The sequence below is a fragment of the Castor canadensis genome, chromosome 6 (assembly GCF_047511655.1).
Source record: "Castor canadensis chromosome 6, mCasCan1.hap1v2, whole genome shotgun sequence".
Taxonomy (NCBI): domain Eukaryota; kingdom Metazoa; phylum Chordata; class Mammalia; order Rodentia; family Castoridae; genus Castor; species Castor canadensis.
The window spans coordinates 118823106-118841903 of NC_133391.1; the positions used below are offsets into that span (position 1 = coordinate 118823106).

Here is an 18798-nt window from a genome sequence, read left to right on the forward strand (position 1 = left end):
ATTTAAAATTTTAGTTTTATACCTAAAGAGCTCTTTTACTTAGAAATGGATTTTTATTAGAAATTGCTTTTGTGTTATTGCTGTTTTGTGATAAAAATATAAAAAGGAAAGCAAAATGAATTCAGATAAAATTTCTTCAATTCTTGTATTTCTGAGCTATTAATTCTTCGAATTCTTCAAGTGGAAGCTTCCATTTTTTATTCCCTCTGAAATTCATATTAAATGAATATGAGTAACTATTTCTCTGTACTATGCTTTGGGTAAGGATTCTCAGTATAGGTTGAACATCTCTAACTAAAAAAACCTGAAACTTCTGGACACAAACATGACACAAGTAGGAAATCCCACTGTGAGACTTTGTTTCATGCATAAAATGATTTAAAAATATTGTATAGAATTACCTTCAGGCTACCTAAGGTGTAAATGAAACATAAATTAATTTTGCATCTAGATTTAGGTCCTATCCCTATCCTATTATGTACATCAAATATCTAAACTATAAAAAAGAATCCAAACTCTGGAAACAGTTCTAGTCCCAAGAAATTTACATTAGAGATACTCAACTTATATAATCTTCCAAGTTCACTCTTTGGCTTCACCAAGTCTGAAGTTTCTCTTCTTTACTGCTCTTTAAAATTTCAGCCCATAGTTTTTCATTTCCAAATTTTCTAACTAGCTGTTTTTTTCTTATCTAGAAATTTTATTTTATTATGCCTCTTTTAATATTTCTACCACAGCTTACATTCATTTACTCCTTTGCACAACTATTTTGTGCATGCTTTAAAAATTTAAATTTCATCTGAAGTGAATTCTTTTTAAAGTATTCAGTATTAAATGTTTTGGCTGTCTGTCTTAGTAATACATTTCTTACATGTGTTACAGAATTTTGGTTGTCTGCTTATTCTAAATGAGAGGTTTTTGCCCCCTCTTCTCCTCTTTTTCCCTCCATCAGAACTGATGAACAACTGCATGGAATACAAGTCAATAATATCTCCTCAAACTGTGTTATGCTTTATGTTTTATGCTTAGCCATTCCCACCTAGCACTTTTCAAGTTAACTGCTGCCAGCCCTCTAAGGATCCAATTTAGTACCAGTCTTATAAAAGTGGCTTTTAACACAGGGCGCCAGTGGCTCACACCTGTAATCCTAGCTACTCAGGAGGCAGAGATCAGGAGGACTGCGGTTCGAAGCCAGCCTGGGCAAATAGTTTGTGAGACCTTATCTTGAAAAAACCCTTCACAGAAAAGGGCTGGTGGAATGGTTCAAGGTGTAGGCCTTGAGGTCAAGCCCCAGTACCACAAAAAAAAAAAAGGTGGTTTTTAATTACTTCCCTATAAGAACATTGGAGGTATGGCCAAAACAGTCAAAAATTGGTTCTTTGGGCTGATTCCAAGTCAGAATGATATCTCTATCCTTTGTGTCCCTAAGCCCCCAACCTATGACAAAAGCTTTAGCCACAGTTAGCAGTCCAAGAGTCTCCTTTTTTCCCTACCTATCACTTCAAGCAGTAAGCCAGGCTCTTCATGTGTCATCTCAAGAGAGGAGTATTTGGTCCCTTTTACCACATGAGAGTCAAATTTCACTACCTACTTTAGGACTTTGAGTCCAACAAATTTACATAATCTTTTCATACCACTTTGGATTCCTTGACCACAGAGGTAACAGTCTTCATTTTAATCCCTGTTATTTTGTTTTGTTGTTTCTTTTTATGTTTTATTAATTATCACTGCATTTGAAACAGTTTTCATCATGAACTTATTGTACCTCATCTTTTTCTCCTCTCTCAATTTTTACTTATTGTACAAATATTAAAAGAAATACATTACTCCAATTCCACCCACTGTTTTGACTTTTTGCTTCTAGTTTCTGCCCATGTATATACATTTTTATAGTCATAATCATACTATAGGTAAATTTGATTTTTTTAACTAGATATTTCAAAAACTTTACAAAGTTTTCAAAATTATCACTCCCTATGACTTATTCTTAAGTGAGATATACTATATTAAAAAAGTGAATAGAACTATTTAAAAGGAAAGGAAAAAATCTACTTTCTATTAAAACAGTGTGGGGGAAAGGACTGTGGTTTACTATAATGCTACATAAATGTGCTCAAATTCATCAATAAATCTCCCACAACAAACATTTAGAGCTTATCTGCAAGTATATTCATTTTTCTAAATAGACCAAAATATTGCTTCAAAAACATTTTACCTCATTAAATCTTGTATCAAGCAGTATTTCTCAAGTGTTTCATTATAAAAACATTCTACAGCAGCTAAGGAAGTGGCTCTGTGGCAGAGTACTTGTCTAGTATGCCCAGGGTCCTAAATTCCATCCTAATCCCCAAAAAATTTAAATTAAAAATAAAAAATTTAAAAACCTGCAAAAATCACAGAAATTAAAAAAAAATCACTCTCTTTTGTGTGTTGGTTAATCTATTTACCATGGACAATATATTTTAAACATTTATTTCTATAAATCTCAAACACAGTAAGATGCAGTGGCTTTATCTTTAAAATGGGATCATTCTGGGGGGAGGGGGAAGGAGGGTGGGAGAGGGGGCGGGGGGAGAAATGACCCAAACAATGTACGTGCATGTGAATAAATGAATAATAAAAAATTTTAAAATAAATAAATAAATAAAAATAAAATGGGATCATTCTTTTTTTTTTGACAGTAGTCAGGAGCTCCACCACTTGATCCACTCCACAAGCCCAAAACGGGGTCATTCTTGAATGTCTGAAGAATAGTACACTCTTGTATGCCAAACTACTTTAAAACCATAAAGATGCTATTTTTATTACAATTACCTTTTCAATTTCTCTTTGTGTAGCTCCTTCCTTTTTTAGACGCTCCTGTTCTACACACTTGGCATTGTAATTTTCCTTGGATTTCTGGAGGGCCTGTGTTATGCTCTGAATGGTTTGAACAGCTTCCAGAGTTCCTGCAACTTCATCTTTAGTCTGTTTGGTATAAAATGATTCACCAAAATGACTGGGCTGTAAAGCACTTGAAATCTAACCAATCAATCCTTTAACAAGCAAAAAAAAAGTACCTTTTTGTGAGATTTTACTTGTTCTTCTCCATACTTCTGAACTTCTTTTATCAACTCCTGTAATTTTCTAACAAGATCCAAGTGACAATTTGCTAATTTCTCTGTAGATGTTTTAAACACATCCCACACTGGTGCAAATGTTCTAAGGGAAAGGAACAACATGGGAATGATTTACTAAAAGAAAAAGGAAGATTTAAAGTTCTAAGACAGAATCAATGGAAACAATAATGTTACCTGTATTCAGCAATTTTATTTAGGCAAAAGATGAAATTAAAGTAATGAAATGATTGACAGACTGATCCTGATTTTTTCATCCTTGGTTAATTATTAAAGTATTTCTGGACCACAGGTAAACAAATATGGGTTAATTTCATGAAACAGGAATTTCACAGCTTCCCTTCACTTAATTATGTCGTTATTTTCTGTATTGATTTGGTTATTCAGACTTGTATCAGAAGGCTTATTATCACTGTTTGTTGTTAAAAATTAACTATTATCAAATTTAAGCCGGGCACCAGTGGCTTACGCCTGTAATCCTCGCTACGCAGGAGGCAGAGATCAGGAGGATAGCAGTTCCAAGCCAGCCTGGTTAAATAGTTTAATAAGACCCTATCTCGGAAAAAAAAAAGAAAAGCAAAAAAACCCTTCATTAAAAAAATAACAAAAGGCTGGTGGAGTGGCTCAAGGTGTAGGCCCAGAGTTCAAACCCCTGTACTGAAAATAAAATAAAAACCACTTCAACTTAAAACTGAAATCTCCATTTAAGACCCTTCATCAAAAATAAGTTTTTCTATGACTGGGGATATAGCTCAGTGGTAGAGTGCTTGCCTACATGTAAGAGGCTCTGGGGTTCATCACCAGAACCACATTATAACAAAAATAAAAGTGTCTCTGAATATAAACATGCCAAATGCAAATGTGAATTTTTGTCTCTTTCACATTTATTTAAGAATTATTAACAAAAGTTATCTGAAACTTTTCTACATTATAATTTTATCTACCTTTTCACTTCAACAATACACTAATAGAACCCCCTTTCTACTACAATGTATAGGATGTGACATACTTTCCTGTCATTTTTCCTCACTATCCAGGATTTAAAATGTTCAGGAGTCTCAGGTGCAAATGAGAATTGCTACAATTATCAAATCTTGGATAGTACTTAAGATGTCCATAATTAGTTTAAACCAGTCTGGTCAGTGAAGAGTGACCTAAGGATAAATGATGCTTTGCTCAAGTTCTTGCTTTAAAGTGGTCTCTGCAATAAAACTTCTAATAGAAAACAAAACAAATAGCAATGATCACTATAGTAAGAGGACAGAGAATGCAATTACTTATTCTAATGTGTATTCTGTGCCTATTATTACATTAGTCAATAAAAAAATAAAAGTTCAAAGAGGCTAACTAAAATTCACAGAATAAGATTGTTCTGGTTAGATCTCATCTTATACTTAAAGTCTAATCAGCACTAAATATGGCAAGCAATTAGAGTTTCAAGAGAAAAAAGATACCTGAAAAGAATGTACTCACTAAAAGTACCAAAATACACATACTTCATTTCATGTATATCTGATATGTGCTAGTAGAGATTTTACAAAGTAGCTAAGACAATGTCCCTTCACTTTATCAAAGAATTATTTACACTGAAAAGAAATTTAACATAAGATTTCTTTAAAAATAGGTTTCCTTCAAGGCTGGGATATGGCTCAAGCAGTAGAGCACCTGCCTGGCAAGCGCAAAGCCCCGAGTTCAAATCCCAATACGGCCAAAAGAAAGAAAAATAGATTTCTTTAAAGAATTTCAAATATTAAATTTTTAAAAGTTTGACATACACAATTTTTTCTAGTCAAGTAATACACATTACTATATATATTAATAAACACTAAGAAAGAACACTGAGAAATTCACAATATGAACAATATGAGCAACTGAACACATAAAGACAAAATTTATTGCTAAAATATGCAACAGTAAACAAGAATATTAAGATTTAAAATCTTTATGATCTTAAGAAAGGATACTAACCCCAAAAGGTAATATACCATCTATGACTTATGAAAATCATACATTCCAAAGACAGGAATGTTGTCAAGAAACAAAGTCAATCTATGCTTCTGCCATCATATTCCTGGAAACTAAAAATAGGGTGGAATTTTCTACAATAAAACCAAGGTCAGTTAGTTAAAGCAGGCTGTTATTATTCCAGTTACTTTTTGGCCCTCTAGTCTGATCATGCAAGAAGAAACTATGTTTTAGAAGAGAAATCACCCTCTAGAAATTAAGAGGGTATCAAAAAAGTGAGAAGAGAAATGGTGGGTGGGGGGGCGAGGAATAATGAAGCTGTAGCAAAGGAAGGAGAAGGAGAAGGAACTGGAAGACAAATGGGGATCAAAAACAAAATCTTTCCCAGCCACACTATGCAAGGTGCAGGAGGACCTTTTAGCTCTGTGGGCTGTCTGAACATACATAAATGACAGTGACACCAGAGAGGATGAACTGAGATTCCAACTCCCCTTGGCCCAGGTCACAAAGTAGAACAAATTTGTTTAAACTCACTAAACCACACTACAGAATACTTACATAAAATGGTCATTCATAACCATTTTGTAAATCACAGAATCATTTGTGAATCTGATAATTTGTATAGACCCTCTTTATTAGAAATATCAATTAACATTTACTAAAATTTTGCATGAAATTTCAAGGGATTCACAGATTTATCAGAAACCCAGATACAAAGGAATCTTTTGTTAACTATTACTGCAAAAATCTTGTTAGACTAATTATTTCAACATCTCAGCTAAAACAAAATCTTTTCTCACCTTTCATATAATCAAGTAAGAGTTGCTGTGGTTTCGATTATACAACTATTCTTTCCACAGTTTTTAATGGCTGTGAGGACATTTTTATTTTAAATAGTTTTATTATTAATTTTCACTTTTCAAGAAACATTTCTTGAATACAAATTTTTGGAAGATTTAAGGATAGTCCAGTAAATCATAGGAGTCATTTTAAATGATTTTAATCAGTTCAATAAAGTTTATTTTAAGTGAGTTTTGTTTTTTGTTGTTGTTGTTTCTGTCTTTTTGTTTTGCTTTTGAAACAGGATTCCTCTATGTAGTCCAGACTGACCTAGAACTCACAATTCTCCTGCCTCAGTCTCTAGAGTTTGGAGATTAGAGATGTGTGCAACCACACCTAGCAATTAAACGAACTTACAGAAAAAACAAGAATACGTTACATGTCTGTAAATAACATCTGTAATCTCAAACTTACACTACTGAATGACTATGTAAAAAAAAAATAAGTTTTACTACCTCTGTATTAATTGATTCGGCAATTTCAATCTTACTTTCTAGCAAGAATATATTCATAAGAGAGACATTTTAAATAGGTATATAATACAATCACGAGTGCATATTGTTATTTTGGTGAATGACAAATGACAATAAAATGCAATAGATAATTATAATACAATAGATAATTACAATAATACAGATCAGGGGTCCCATAAATATATCATTTAGTGACATCATAGCTGCATTACTTTCTGCAAATACACTTAGTATACTGTTTGCACAATGACAAAATCACCCAACAACACATTTCTCAGAATGCATCAATATTCTTAAGAGCTGTATGACTGAACAGCACTATACTTCTGAACTATTATCAATAGGAACCTAATATACTTAAGAACTAAGCCTAATGAACATTGAAAAAGAGAGAGAAGTTAACTCACCCAAGTTGTGAATAATTGCTCGCAGATTTTGCTAGTTTTGTCATTGATCTGGAATATGCCTCTTCTATTGTAGCTCTGTTGAATCAAATTTCCATATTATAAAATTCCTTGTGTAGTGACCACAAACAGCAAAGTTTGATAAAATATAACCAAAAATTCAGAAACAAAAAGATACCTCAAATTGCATGCTGAAAATCAGGAGGGCCAGGAGATGTAGTGCATGTCTATAATCCCAGTATTTGGGAGCATGAAGCAGGCATATCACAAGTTCAAGGTCAGACAGGGCTATAACAAGTTAAAAACCAACCTGAGACTCTGTCTCAAAACAACCAAGGGCTGGGAATGTAGCTCAGTGGATGAGCACAGGCACAAGGCCCTGGGTTTGACCTCCAACACCACAAAAAAGAAAAATGGAAAACCTTGTATCCCCATAGTAAAAAGTTACACATATACACATGGCATATAAGGGATGCAAATCAGAAGGTAGTACTAATGTTCTAAGGCCTGTGCATTTTCAGGGAAAGGGTAGAAGTACAAATTATTATTAGACATCAACAGATCAAGTAAGTTATTATTCTAGCATAATACCTAGAATAACTACTAAGAGAAAAATACACTGAGGTATTGCTTCTAAAGTAATAGAAGAAACAGATTTTTTAAAATGGTCCAAAAGAAGGCAAGGAAAAAAAAGGAAAAAATATAAAGTAGGTAAGGCAAATAGAAAACAATGCTACAGAAGAATGGCAAACTGTAGCTCCACTGGTCAAATTTAGCCCATTGCTTATTTCTGTATATAAAGTTTTACTGGTTCACAGCCATGTTCATTTATTTACTTGTTGGCTATGGCAGCTTTTACACTAAAACATCAGAGTTAAATTTGAACAACAGAGACTGAATGGACCATAAAGTCTAAAATATTTGCTTGTTGAGCTTTTTACAAAAAAAATTTGACAATTTCTGAAATAGTACATTTGAACCCAAATGTATCAGCAATTATACTGAATGTTAATGAACTAAATAAATGTTCTCCATTAAAAGACAATGACTGTGGGCTGGCAGAGCGGCTCAAGTGACAGAGTGCCTGCCTACTAAGCATGAAGCCCTGAGTTCAAACACCAAAACTACCCCCCCCCAAAGACTACAAGACAAAGATTGTTAAAAATGGCTTTAAAAATAAGAGAAACATCTAAACCACAAGGACACAATTATAGGTGAGGTTATTATTAAAAGCTAAAACTGAAATAACAAAGTAGACTTCAAGGCAAAGAAAAAAAAACACCACTGTTGGAAACAAAAAAAGAGCACTTCATAATGATAAAAACTTCAACTCAGAAGATGCAATAGTTCCAAATTTGTAACCACCTACTAACATGGCCTCAAATATATAAAGCAAAAACTGACACAACTACATAAACAAAAACCACAATTTCAATTTTCAATACAACTCTCAGTAACTGATAAAGCCAGCAGAATTAAAAAGAAACACCAGTCAAGAGATATTAAACAACAGAATTAACAAACTTTCCTTATTAATACATATTTAACCCTATATCCTATAAATGCAATATGTTCTCTTTTCATGCATATGGAGTATTTACCAAAACTAATTCTCATCTGGGATATATAAACCAAATATCAACAAATTTCAATACAATGAAATTATACGCAGCATGTTCTCTGACCACAATGCAATTAAGTTTGAAATCAATAGAAAAATATACTTTAATACTTTAACTAATAATATTTTGAAATTAAGAAATATACTTCTTAATAACCCCAGGAGTTAAGGGAAGGGGGAAAAAAGCATAATTTAGTGTGAGTGATTATCAGTAATCCCAGCATTCAGGAGTCTGAGGCAGGAAAACCAAAAATTCAAGACCAACCTGAGCTACAGAGGGAGAACCTGCTTCAAAAAAAAAGAACTAAAATGTTTAAATATAAGGAAAATCCTATTTCTCAAAACTGCTGGAATACAGCAAAAGCAATGTTTGAGATAAACGTAAAGTGAATATATCAGAAAACAAAAAAAGTTGGGGACTATTAAGCATTCATCTCAAAATGTTAGAAAAAGAACATCAAATTGAACACGAAGGAAGATCAACAAGACCTATAATTGATTGTTGTAAAAACTATTCAAACCAATAAATGCCATGAGACTGTCCATGAAAAAAACCAGTGTCTGCCTTAGCAAGTGTGAAGCCCTGAATTCAAACCCCAGTGGGAAGGGAGGGGAGGGGAAGAAGGGAGGAAGGGAAGGAAAGGAGGAAGGAATAGAGAAAACGGAAGGAAGGAAGGAAGGAAAGAAAGGAAAGGCAGGGATAGAGAGGAGAAGAGAAAAAGAAGGAAGGAAAGGGAAAGGAGGGAGAGGAGAGCCGGGCATCAGTAACTCACACCTATAATCCTAACTACTCAGGAGGCAGAGATCAGCAGGATGACTGTTCCAAGCCAGCCCAGGCAAATACTTTGCAAGACCCTATCTCAAAAATACTCAACACAAAAAAGGACTGGCGGAGTGGCTCAAGTTGTAGGCCCTGAGTTCAAGCCCCAGTGCCACAAAAATAAAAGGAAAAGGAGGGGGATGGAGAAGGAGAAGGAAGGGAAGGGAGACGGAGAAAGAGAGAAGGAGGGAGGGGACGAGAGAGGAGGAGGAGGAGGAGAGAAAGAGGGTGGGAGGGAGAGAGGAAAGGAAGGAAGGAAGGAAGGAAGGAATTTCCAGAATGAAAAATGGGACATCAGTATATGTCCTCAGACATTAAGAAGGCTTATAAAAGGTTATTAAGAATAGCTTTTCATAAATAAATTTGAAAGTTCAGATAAAATGGAAAAATTTGTAGAAAAATACATCAAACAACTGAAAAATCTAAATAGTCCTATAGCTACTACAGTAATTGAATATATAACTTAAAACCTTCCTATAGAGATAATTTCAAACCCAGATGACTTCACCAATAAGTTCTATGAAACACAGAAAGAAAAAACAATAATCTTTCACAAATTTTTCCAAAAAGTGCGTATTTTCCAACACATTTAATGAAGTAAAAAAAACTCTGCTACCAGAATCTAACAAGAACAATTAGAGCAAGGAAATTTTCAAACCAATCTCATTCACAAACATAAATATCCTAAATAAAATAGCAGCAAACTGTTCCATAAATATATAAAAAAGATAAGCCATCTATACCAAGTTGTGTTATGCCAAGAATGGGTTGCTGGTTTAACATTCAAATTTCAGTGTAATCTACACTAAGGGATACTGAGGATCAGGGATGGGGGAGGAAAAGCAAATCATCTTACAGGTGTAAAAAACTTTTTTGTCCAGCCAGGCACTAGTGGTTCACTGTTTGAGGCCAGCCTAGGCAAACAGTTTGCAAGATACCATCTCCAAAATAACCAGAGTAAAAATGGACTGCAGGTGTGGCTCAAGCAATAGAGAGTCTGCTTTTCAAGCATGAAGAACTGAGTTCAAACCCAAGTCACACTAAAAAAGAAAAATTATTTGACCAAATTCAAGATCTATTTATGACTTTGGGAGCGGCACGGTTCGTACTAGCGTTTGAGCTCAGGACCTTGCACTTGCTATGTAGGCATTCTACCACTTAAACTATGCCCTCAGCCCTTTTCTGCATTAGTTATTTTTCAGATGGGGTCTCACATTTTTCCTGGGGCCAGCATCAGATCTCCATCCTCCTACCTGTGCCTCCCAGTAGCTCTGATCCTAGACATGTGCTACCATACCTTGTTGCTTGAGATCAGAGGTCTCGCTAATTTTTTGTCTAATCTAGCCTCAAACTGTGATCCACCCAATCTTCAACTCCCAAGTAGCTTGCATTACAAGTATATAAACCCAGCTCCCCAGATTTTTTTTTTTTTGGTGGGACTGGGATTGAACTCAGGGCTTTGAACTTACAGAGCAGACACTCTACAGCTTGAGCCACAAGCTCCAGTCCATTCTGCTCTGGTTATTTTGAAGAAGGGGTCTCACAAACTATTTTCCTGGCTGGCCTAGAACCTCAATCCTCCCAATCTCAACCTCCCAAGTAGCTAAGATTACAGGTGTGAGCCACTACACCCAGCCTTAATTGATTTATTTAAAAAAAAAACTTTGCAAAATAGTATGTAAAAGAAAAATTCCAAAAACAGTAGGGGAAAAAAATTGGAATACAGCATTAATTTGAGACTGAAAACAAAACAAGGATGCCCAACATAACCACTCCAAGTCAGAATTATCCTGGCAATATTAACCAGTACAATAAAGAAAAAGAAATAAAAGGTATGAGAACTAGAAAGGGATAAAGCTCTCATTTACACATGACTGTACATAAAAAATATTTGAAAGGCTCTTCAGATAAATTATCAGAATAACCAAGAATTGCCAGGCTGTTGAACAGTCAGTATGTATATAAAGTACATTTATATATATATTTACAGCACAAAACTAACAAAGTGCTTCTTTTACTCAGAATATATAAAGAATTCCAGATGGCACATGCCTGTAATCCCAGCACTAAGAAGACTGAAATAGGAAGATCAACCACACTTAGTTAGATAGAAATATCCTGTTTCCAAAAAATATCCTTCAACATATTTTTTTTTAAAAAGAGAAATATGGGTAAGAGAGGAACAGGCAATTTATAAAACACAAAATGTAAATGGCCAATAAATACATGAAAGGGTCGGATACCGGTGGCTTACGCCTGTAATCCTAGCTACTCAGGAGGCAGACATCAGGAAGATTATGGTTCGAAGCCAGCCCAGGAAAATAGTTCAAGACCCCATCTTGAAAATACTCAATACAAAACAGAGCTGGTGAAGTGGTTCAGGTGTAGGTCCTGAGTTCAAACCCCAGTATAGCAATATATATTCATACATGCATGAAAGGATGCTTAATCTCATTATTCATCGTGAAATTCAAATTGAAAGCACAATTAGTACAATAAGTACATTAGTAGTAGGTAGTACTACTAATGGCAGTGGCTAAAATTAAAAGACTGACAAATACCAAGTGTTGATAAGAAAAGGAGTAACTGGAATTCTCAAACAAGGATGGTGGTGCTATAAACTGATCCAAAGATTTACTTATTATAAAGCTACAGTAAATCAAGACAGTATAGAATAGACAAACTGATCAATGGAACAGAATAGAAAGTCCTAAAACAAACCCATATAAACACAGTACCTCTAATCTTTGGCAAAAGAACAAATGTAATACAACAGAGCAAAGACTTTTTTTTCAACAAAAGGCATTCAAACAGCTGAGCTGGGTGCTGGAGGCTCACGCCTATAATCCTAACTATTCAGAAATCAGGAGGATCAAAGTTCGAAGCTTTAAGGGATCCTATCTTGAAACTACCCAACACAAAACCACAAAACAGGAATGATGGAGTGGCTCCCTGAATTCAAACCCTAGTACAACAACAACAACAACAACAAAAAAGCTGTGTATCTACCTATAAGACAATGAATCTAAACAAAGACCTCTATCCCTCACAAAAAAAACCCAAAACCCTCAAATTGGCAGACCTAACTCCAAACTACAAACTCCTAGAAGATAACATAGGAGAAAATCTAGATGTTCTTGGGTATGCTGGTGACTTTTTAGATACACCAAAGGCAAAAATCCAAGAAATAATGTATAAGTTAGACATAATTAAAATTAAAAACTGCTTTTGAAAGGCAATGACAAGAGAATGAAAAGATAAGCCACAAACTAAAAAATAAGTAACTACCAAAGACACATATGATAAGAGATGCGTCCCCAAAATATACAAAGAACTATTAATATCCAACAACAGAACACAAAGAACGCAATCCAAAAATGGGCAAAAGACCTTAACCAACACCTCAGCAAAGACGACAAACAAATGGCAAATAAGCATATGAAAAGAAGGTCCACATCCTATGTCATCAGGGAAATGCAAATTAAAACACCAGTAAATAGAAAAGAGTATGGCGATTCCTCAAAAAACTAAAAATAGAACTATCATCCAATCCAGAGACACCACTACTGGACATATACTCAAAGGAATGTAAGCCAGGATACAACAGAACCACTTGTACACCCATGTGTTTTGAAGCACTATTCACAATAACCAACTTATAGAAACAGACTGGATAGTTTAAGAAAATATGGCATATATACACAATAGAGTATTATTCAGCCACAAAGAAGAATAACATTTTATCATTTGCAGATAAATGGATGGAACTGGAGATCATCATATTAAGCCAAGTAAGCCAGATTCAAAAAAAGACAAAGATCTCACATTTTCTCTCTTATGTGAAAGACAGATTCAAAAGATAAACATATTACACAAATACAAACATGAAGCCAGGCATTAGTGGCTCACACCTGTAATCCTACCTACTCAGGAGGCAGAGATAAGCAGGATCATGGTTCAAAGCCAGTGGGGGGGGGGGGGCCAAAAAAACCCATCACAAAAAAAAGGGCTGGTGGAATGACTCAAAGGGAAGAGCACCTACCTAACAACCTTGAAGCCCCAAAGCCCCAAGTTCAAACCACAGTGCTGCCAAACACACACACACACACACACACACACACACACACACACACACACAGATATAAGCACATATTATAAAGCACGTCTGTAATAGTGGGACTGTTTGATGGGACTAGGGGAGGACAGAGAGGGAAAGAGAATGGTAGAGAGTGAATGATACTGAAACACATTGCAGAAGGAAGATTACATAAAGAAATGCACTGAAATCTGTTGAGTAATAGGGGTCGGAGGAAAGGGTAAGGGAGAGTAGTAAAGGGGGTTAACATGATTAAAGTAAAATATCTCACAGGTGAAATACCATGGCAAAATCCCTTTGAACAATGAATATACAGTTTAAAAAATGAAGGACAGGACTGTCAAATAGGTCCTATTGAAGAATGGGTAGCAGTGGAAGGGGACAGGGTGAAGGAAGAGGATAAAGGGAGGTGAATATGGTCAGTGTACTTTATATACCTGTATGAAAATACAACAATGAAGCCTGATGAAATTGTTTTAAATAGGGGGTGAGGTGGATGAGGGAGAATGATGGCAGGCATGGACTTAATCAAAATACACTGTAAGCACATACAGAAAGATATTTTCAGTTTTGAAAGAAACCAGTGAATTGTCATTCAGAGTGGTTGTATCATTCGCATTCCTACCAGCAGTGAATAAGAGTTCTTGTTTCTCCATGTCCTTGCCAACATTTAGTGTTAATGTTTTGGATTTTGGCCATTCTAATAGGTGTGTTGTGTTATCTTACTGTTTTTTTTCATTTAACATTTTTAATTACACTTCAATAAAACTATTAGAAGAAAGTGAGGAAGGGAAAACAGGAGAAAAAGGGAGAAAAAGTCTAAATGAATAACTTATTTAAATTTTTGGGTCCCAGTTTTCTCAGCTATAAAACGGGAATTTTGAAAGCTAAATGAAGCTGTATACAAACAATATATAGTGCATTGTATATCTTTATACATTTATCTTTTCATCCTTTCCAGATTCAGCAACTGCACTCATTACTTACCCAAAAGAGGTGAAAACTTATAACCACACATAGATATTTATAGCAACTTTTATGTGTAATTGCTAAGGTGCCCTTCTATAGGTGAATGGATAAACTGGTACATCCAAGTGATGGAATATTACTCAGCTCTAAAAAATATGAGCTATTAGGTCATGAAAAGACGTAAGAGAAACCTGAATACGAAACACCAAGAGTGAACCCTGAGGTAAATTATGGACTTTGTGTGATTACAATATGCACAGATTATATGCAAATACTATGCCATTTTATATAAGGGACTTGAGCATCTGTTGATTTTTGGTATCCATAGGGACTAGTAGCCAATACACCACAGATACCCATGGACTGTAGTAAATGAAAGTATCTGGGGAACAAAGAGTACATAATGTATGACTCCATTTATATAAAGCTCTAGAAAACACAATTTGTCTAAGCTTCAGAAGTGAATCAGTGAGCACTTAGGGAAAGGCAGGAAGGCAGGATTAGAAAGAACGTAACAAATATGCTTATTATCTCAATTGTGGTGATGGTTTCAGGACATATACATATGTAAAAATGTATCAAATTGTATACTTCAAATATGTGAACTTTACTGCATGTCAATTACACTTCAATAAAACTATTAGAAGGAAGTAAGGAAGGGAAAATAGGAGGAAAAGGGAGAAAAAGTCCGAATGACTAACTTACTTAAATTTTTAAGTCCCAGTTTTCTCATCTATAAAACAGGAGAATTTTTTTTGTTTTGTTTTTTATTTTTTTTTCTTTTATTATTCATATGTGCATACAAGGCTTGGGTCATTTCTCCCCCCTGCCCCCACCCCCTCCCTTACCACCCACTCCGCCCCCCCTCCCCCTCCCCTCCACTCCCTCAATACGCAGCAGAAACTATTTTGCCCTTATTTCTAATTTTGTTGTAGAGAGAGTATAAGCAATAATAGGAGGGAACAAGGGTTTTTGCTGGTTGAGATAAGGATAGCTATACAGGGCATTGACTCACATTGATTTCCTATGCGTGTGTGTTACCTTCTAGGTTAATTCTTTTTGATCTAACCTTTTCTCTAGTTCCTGGTCCCCTTTTCCTATTGGCCTCAGTTGCTTTTAAGGTATCTGCTTTAGTTTCTCTGCGTAAAACAGGAGAATTCTGAGAGCTAAATAAAGCTGTATATAAACTCCTTAGTGCACTGTATATCTTTACATGTTTATCTTTTCGTCCTTTCTTTTCCATTCACTCCTTCAAGAACTATGACTATTGTACTAGGCTCTCTCCATAATGGATACAACAAAATACTCTTTTTTAGGAAAATACAGAAAGAAATGAAAGTGAGTAATTACAAAATTTCATGAACACTATAAAGAGATATATGATGTTGAGAGATTACAACTGGTGTTTCTGTATGTACTTAGAGAGATCAGGAAAGACAGGGACCACACTGCTGAGCTCTAAAGGATAAATACACATTAATTAAATGAAGAGAAAAATGGCCACATACACTGCCCAGATTGGAGAATATCTCTCAATAAATTGTTTGCTATCTCTAGCATGGAGGCGTAAGAGGAAGCTGGGGTAAGCTAAGACCCAAAATGTAGTTTGAGGTCAGACAATATAGGTTTATCTTAAGAGAAATGAAAAACCCTTGAAGTGGCTTAAATAGGAGAGGAAACACTGATCTTTAGTTCAAAAAAACAAACAAAAAACCCACTCTTAACTACAATGCAGAGAGTAAGTTACAGGAAACGAGAATGAATGAGATAAATCAGTTGGGAGCTATTGCCAAAGTTCAGGCAAAAATAGTACAAGTTTGGATCCAGACAGTGAAGTTGTAGATTCATTCTTTTTTCTTTACTAAGATCCTATTCAGTGTTAAGCACTATCATAAGTACAGGAAAGGGAGGGGGGAAAAAAGACAAAATAAGCAAAAAAAGACAAAAAAAAAAACCAACCTTTCCATCGTGGGGTTTATAGTCAAGTGAGGAGACAAATAACTAAAATATATCACTTACATCAACTGGTCATAAAGTGCTATGACAAAAAATAAAACAGCCAGGGGCCAGAGGCTCAAACCTGTAATCCTAGCTACTCAGGAGGCAGAGATCAGGAAGACCATGGTTCAAAGCCAGCCCAGACAAATAGTTCACAAGACCCTATCTCAAAAAACTCATCACAAAAAAGGGCTGGTGGAATGGCTCAAGCGGTAGTGTGTGAGGTCCAAGGTTCAGGTATCTGCCCTCATGGTCTCAAGGTAGATGGTTGATAGTGAGGTAAGTGTTGAGGGAAGCAGGAACACCAGGAGACACAAAATTCTGTGGCCTCTCCCTCATTCCTGCCAATGATGATACAAAAGCTGGGGGAAGGACAGTCTTACACCAGAGCACTAAGTGCTTTTAGACTCCCTCTCAACTCCAGGACAAAGGTGGAAACCAAAAGAAGATTCTACTTAGGTAAAATTGTTTATATCCCAATTCCTACCAGAATAAACTCCACGAAAGCAGATGTATTTTTATTACTACATCCCTAAAATTCAGATGAATGCCCAGAATTCAGCATTGCTGAAAGAATAAATAAATAAATGGGAGTGTAGTATTTATAGACAAAGAATCCCTATATTATCAAGGTAAAGATTCTATATGTGTTTATATAAAAAACTACCAGGTGGATTAACCACAAAATAGCTTTAATAAGTAACTTAAGGGTTGGGGGAGTGGCTCAAGCAATAAAGAGCACCCACCTGAGTTCAAACCCCAGTGCCATCAGAAAAAAAAAAGAAAAAAAAGTCAGCAAAAAGTAACTTACGTAGCTCTAAGTTGTTTGATTCTGAATCATAATCAAACTATATTGACTTTTAATTATCTTTGACTATTTTATTCAAAGAGTATGAAGAGAGTCACATTTTACAATTTATAGCATTAAAAATATACAGTTAGGGATGTTTTATTTAATAAAAGTTACCATAACAATACATAATTAAATTGAGTCCAGAAAGCAGATTTTTCAAATTATTTTAGCATGTTTGTTTAAAGAAATGGTCCTGGGCTTGAGTACCACCCCAAAAAAAGAAAGAAATGGTACTATTTTATCCTATAAGTGTCCTCAATTTTTTTTTAAAGGAAGAAGGATTTTTTTTGGCTCACAGTTCAGAACCTCAATTTTTATGACATCAGTTTGCTAACACAGCCAATGAAAAATCTGTAGATAATACTATCAAGCAATAATTTGCCTTTTAACAATGCCAATTTTAAGCCATTATATCAACCATCTGATGATTAAAAAATACTTTAAATATAATTATAGTATGTTTTTTAAGTGTGCTTTAAGTCCACATCCAACTAAAATTTTTTCAATTACTTATAAAATTTAAATTGATGTTATTAAACAAATTACTTTTTAAAATACATACCTTTCTCTCACAAAATCTGCTAGTTCTTTTGTTGATATCTGTCCATGTTTCATATTATGGTAGAGAACATCAAAGCCACTATTTTTTTCCCCCTAAAATTTGAAGAGATATGTAGTTTAACAAAAAACTAAAAATGACTATACAATATGCTCTGGTAAACCTTATAATTTTAAACCATATCAAAGTAATTCTGTGTGCTTTGATAAAACTTATAATTTGCTACCTGTAACATACACACAGAAACACATGCATATACTCTGTAATCACCCATAAAGATACAATGAATGAAATTAAGGCTGAATTTTTAATAATATGCAGCATAATTTAGAAAAGAAAAACAAAGATCTTTTAAAACTCACATTACAAAATCCCATTTCAATTCCTTTAACACATACAAGAGACTCCTGATTACTTAACAAGTTTGTACTTTAAAATAACTACATTTTGACTTTTGAGTCAAGACAGCATACTCCTCAATATGTAAGAATTGAACATCACAAGCCTAGTATGAGTGGCTTATGCTGTAATCCTAGCTACTCAGGAAGCAGAGATCAGGAGGATCAGGGTTCAAAGCCAGCCTGGGCAAAGAGTTCATGAGACCCTATCTCGAAAATACTCAATGTAAAACAGGGCTGGCTGAGTGGCTCAAGTGGCAGAGCTACTTGACTCTGACTAGAAAGTATGAGGCCCTAAGTTCAAACCCCAGTACTGCCAAAAAAAAAAAAAAAAAAGATAAAGAAAAAAAGAATGAACATACACAAAACACTTTATACTTCTGTTCTAAATCCTTCAAGAAACTTTTGAAAGGTGGAAAAAAAAGGATAAAATTTTAAGAAAAGACAAGAAACAGGCTATTTGCTTAGTCTTCAACTAATAGGAAATTAACAGAATCAGATGAATATATGATCTGAGAAAACATAATTGCTGCTTAATCCTGTAAATCCTGAATTAGTAAATCATAACTAAGAAAATATTAGAAATGTCAATTTATTCTGTAAAACAAAAGACCATTAATAAACTAAGATTAACAGCTCTCTTTAAGGGTTAACAGTTTTTATTTTTTTTCAGTGAAAACAGAATA

At 34.7% G+C, this 18798-nt stretch overlaps 1 protein-coding gene across 5 annotated transcripts in view; it reads right to left on the minus strand.

Moving 5' to 3' along the window:
- Fcho2 (FCH and mu domain containing endocytic adaptor 2) overlaps positions 1–18798 on the minus strand; it is a 117573-nt gene that overhangs the window by 89310 nt on the left and 9465 nt on the right. For 4 of the 5 annotated variants that reach the window (XM_074077313.1, XM_074077312.1, XM_074077314.1 and 1 more), the window contains exons 2-5: positions 17718–17809; positions 6802–6876; positions 3060–3201; positions 2815–2967 (exon numbers count right to left, since the gene is read on the minus strand). In XM_074077313.1, coding sequence (XP_073933414.1) covers positions 2815–2967; positions 3060–3201; positions 6802–6876; positions 17718–17809 — 462 coding nt within the window. Of the gene's footprint in view, positions 1–2814; positions 2968–3059; positions 3202–6801; positions 6877–6976; positions 7087–17717; positions 17816–18798 lie in introns of those variants that run through there. The other variant, XM_074077315.1, reaches the window with a different exon arrangement.